The following is a 3,994-nucleotide window of genomic DNA, read 5'->3' as shown; positions in this document are numbered from 1 at the left end:
AACAGGGATTAAAGTTAAAATCTTTAGAATAATCCTAAAGTGACGTATCTGATAGGGTTATGAGAAGCTTTGGTAGCTGATTTGATTCAGAGGAGATTCGGCCCAATTTGGTGATGGAATCTCCAAATCGGAATTGAATTGGGACACCAATTAAAAGGTCCGAATTGAATTGGAAGCCTCTGAATTGATTGGGAAAAAGATTTGGTGCCGCTTCAGAGACTCGGCTGTAGACTAAACGGGCAGCAGTCCTTCCCACCCTGGACACCGCTGCCTCCAGTTGGTAAGTCTGTGGTGGACAGAGCAGGGAGAGAAGGGGTATGGGAGAGGGTGGGATTGGGAATGGGACAAGCTTCCCAGCAAGGGTCGGGGGCACAGGACTCGGGATTCAGAGAGGGGGCCGGGGGAGGGGGGGGGGCACAGCAGCGCTCGGAATGGGGGCTATGCAGGAGCAGCTCACTCCGTGTGGAAGAGGGCAAGCAGCAGCAGAGCACAGCCCGCCACTTGCCCAGCTGGGGATGGGGTTGGGGGGGGACACACGACACTATGTCCTGCCACCACTTGCCCCCGGCCACCCGGAGCGAGCTGCGCCCACATCCTACCCCAACTGGGCAAGTGGCAGCAGGGCAAAGCCCCCGCTCCACGTGCTGCTGCGCCTGCATCCCGCGCCCCCCTGCTCCCCCTCCCCGAATCACATGCCCCCTGCCCCGGCTGGGCAGATTGTCCCAGCCCCAGCCCCAATCCCTCCCTCCCTCCCCCCCACCATGCCCCTTCCTTCCCTCCTCCACCCACCACAACAGACTTACCAGCTGGAGGCTGCTGTGGCCAGCATGGTGAGGACAGCTGCCTGTTTAATTTTTGTCCAAATCTCTAAAGCGGCACTGAATTATCAGATCAGATTTGGCCGAATCGAATCGGGACAGTGATACAAATCTTCGAATTGAATCACGGTCCCTCTAAATCATCCGAATCCAAATCCAAAGTGAATACTTGCTGCTTCGCACAGGCCTAATATCTGATTGTTTAATAATCACACTACTTAAATAATAATAAGTTAACAACAATAGCAAGATCTCCATGTCACACCAGTTTAACACTGTTACTTTAACTATGCCAAAATGACAATAAAACTTATATTGTTAATTACCGATATATTTGAAGCTAACTTGAAAAAAACAATAGAAGAGGGCAACGAAACATTTTTTTTTCCTGAAATGGATGCAATACACTCTAGTTACCTGACAGGAAGGGTCCGATCACCTTTCCTTCGGTCCATCTCTCTCTGAGGAACAGGATACCAGCGGAAATTCAATTTCCAGTTGAACCCACCATAGGTCATATCAGAGCCCGCCATATATTCAAAGGTGTCATCACTAATTACATCAATGATGGGACACACTACAGTTCTCCTAGAGAAAGAAGTGCCAAAACCTATTAGTTGAAGTGACAAACTGCTCTGAATTTTTTTGGTCTACTATATATTACAGAAATGATAATAAACATCACAGCATGCAAAGCTTCTTTTGGTTGTTTTTAAAATACATATATTTAACAAGTTATAAGAGTTATAAGTTATAATACAAAGTTACAAAGTTATAAACTTTTTACCCCTCTGTGTGTTACTGTTTGCCAACAAGCCAAATAAGCCCTTGTTCATACTGCAACATTTTTGTAATTTAACAAATAAATGGTGAGTAATTTATACCAAAGGTAAAATAAAAAGAAAAACTATCTGCATCAGCAATACTCAAAACAACGTCACATTGGATATATTCTTTAACTGTAGAAACACAACCACATTTTGTGGACAGTCAAATCCTTGCTCCGCCTCCTCCTCCATAAAAGTGCCTTCACAATAGGGCTATATAGTGTGAATTGACATACTGTATGCTTTTAAAAAAAAATTAGCAGCAGCATCATAGCTGAATTCTAGGTTTCCAACTACAGTATATGAGAGTGGCTCAGACAGCCCCCTAACTTTAAAGCAAAGAATGCCCTGCAGATCACTTCTTATTTACAGCCCTGTATATATCACAGATAAATGTGTAATATTCAAAATATAGCCTTTATAAACATGAAATCATTGTGAGGACCCAAGAAGAATATGTCAAACATAACTCCTTCTAAACCAGTTGGTTTTCCGTGCAGTTAAGGCATTGTTTGTTCTTTAAGGTAATTATAGTAGGGAAATATGCTGGCTGTTTTCAGTACGTGTGGGCTGCAGCCAAGCTATTTAATATGAATTTTCTAATCTGTCATGGGAGAGACTCACTGATCAGAAAGATCACGTGAAACACATCCCTGCTGGTTTTAATAATACTGTTGTTTTCTTTGTGTAAAAAAAAAAAAAAAAAAAAAAAGACAATGTGCATCAAAAAATAGTTAAGATCACAAAACTGCTGCCTCAATTGACAGTATGCCACTTCTGTATAATGGGTAACTATCTAGATTAGATATCTAGATGTAACATACACATTAAACAATAAATTCCAGATCTGAATTCAAACAAGGCCAATTATTACCATCCTTTTATTCTGTAGTCATAAGGCTATACATGTTTATTAAAAGTCTGAGCCTCTTCTAATTTCTAAGCCTCTATAAATAATGGTTAAAACATGTTTAAGTGGCACTTAATGCATACATTGGTGTCTCAATATGACAGTTATTAAAACACTAGCTAACTGCCCATCAAGAATGATGGGGGTGGTGGGTGATTAAAGGGGAGGGGATGGGCTGGGATGGAGTGCTGCCACCTAATGCCCCATGCTGCTGCTGTTCTGCCTCTTGCAGGGAGTGCGATGGGGGAGCAGAGGCCAACGCTGCTGGCTGATGGAAGCAGCCAATCAATCAGAGTGCGAATAAAGTGTGACAGACCGACCGACTGACAGAACTTAGGCTTTTATAATATTAAAATGCTGTAACAATATATGAACTCTGCTACAGCTTTACTTTGCAAGCTAGATTTATTTTTTTTTTAATCAACATAGCTTTCCTATGTTGAGGGCATCAGAGGGTTATGCAGGTGAGAATTTGGATGACAGAACTTGTAAATGGGAAGGCATACCAAGAAAGTAAAAAACAGATACGAGGAACACTAACATCTTCCCCGGACAGCTCTGCAAGTAGACCTCAACTTAAGCATGTAACATAGAGCATAAGCTCTTCTTTTACACTGCTTGAACTAGCAGATGCTAACCATCAGTAAATGATGACAGTAATGAACATCAGGCTCTTAACTATGCATCAGGCTTGTAATTAAGCATTTACACCAGGCCCAATCAAATAGCTCAAAGGACACACTCATTTTGTTTGTCAGCTATGGTCAGAAGAAATTCGCCTTGGCCTGTTCCTCCAGGAAAGGAAGAGTTCAATAAGGCACTGCAGAGTAGGAGTTTTGAAGTGATGGGAGCCCAAGAAGGGTGGCTGTGCCTTAAGGAAATGATCCTTCGGGCACTAAGGGAGACAATCCCGATGCAAGGAAAAAGAGGGAAAGGGGCCAGGAGGCTTCCTTGGCTGACCAGAGAAATCCAGGGCAGCCTATGGGCCAAAAGGGGAGCACATAAAAAGTGGAAACAGGGAGAGATCACCAAAGAGGAGTATACCTCCTCTGCTCGTGCTTGTAGGGAGGCAGTTAGACGGGCCAAAGCTACCATGGAGCTGAGGATGGCATCCCAAGTAAAGGATAACAAGAAATTGTTTTTTAGATATATAGGGAGTAAAAGGAAGGCCCAGGGAGAAATAGGACCCCTACTAAATGGGCAGAAGCAATTGGTGATGGACAGAGGGGATAAGGCTGAACTCCTCAATGAGTTCTTTGCCTCAGTGTTCCTAAGCGAGGGGCACGACAAGTCTCTCATTGGGGTTGTAGAGAGGCAGCAGCAAGGTGCCAGACTACCATGAGTAGACCCTGAGATGGTGCAGTCACTTGGAAGAACTGGATGCCTTTAAGTCGGCAGGCCCGGATGAGCTCCATCCGAGGGTGCTGAAGGCACTGGCC

The 3,994-nt window shown here is 44.0% G+C and overlaps 1 protein-coding gene across 1 annotated transcript in view; it reads right to left on the bottom strand.

Annotated features, from left to right (window-relative positions):
- Nucleotides 1-3,994, bottom strand: part of GALNT1 (polypeptide N-acetylgalactosaminyltransferase 1) — an 88,002-nt gene that overhangs the window by 35,688 nt on the left and 48,320 nt on the right. Inside the window, exon 4 of the mRNA XM_006036204.1 lies at nucleotides 1,236-1,406. Within this exon, the coding sequence (XP_006036266.1) occupies nucleotides 1,236-1,406 (171 nt within the window). The remainder of the gene's footprint in view (nucleotides 1-1,235; nucleotides 1,407-3,994) is intronic.

This window comes from Alligator sinensis, unplaced genomic scaffold, assembly GCF_000455745.1.
Source record: "Alligator sinensis unplaced genomic scaffold, ASM45574v1 scaffold591_1, whole genome shotgun sequence".
In the NCBI taxonomy this organism is placed as follows: Eukaryota; Metazoa; Chordata; order Crocodylia; family Alligatoridae; genus Alligator; species Alligator sinensis.
The sequence above is the reverse complement of the archived record's forward strand: the minus strand, read 5'-3'. Positions and strand labels throughout refer to the sequence as shown.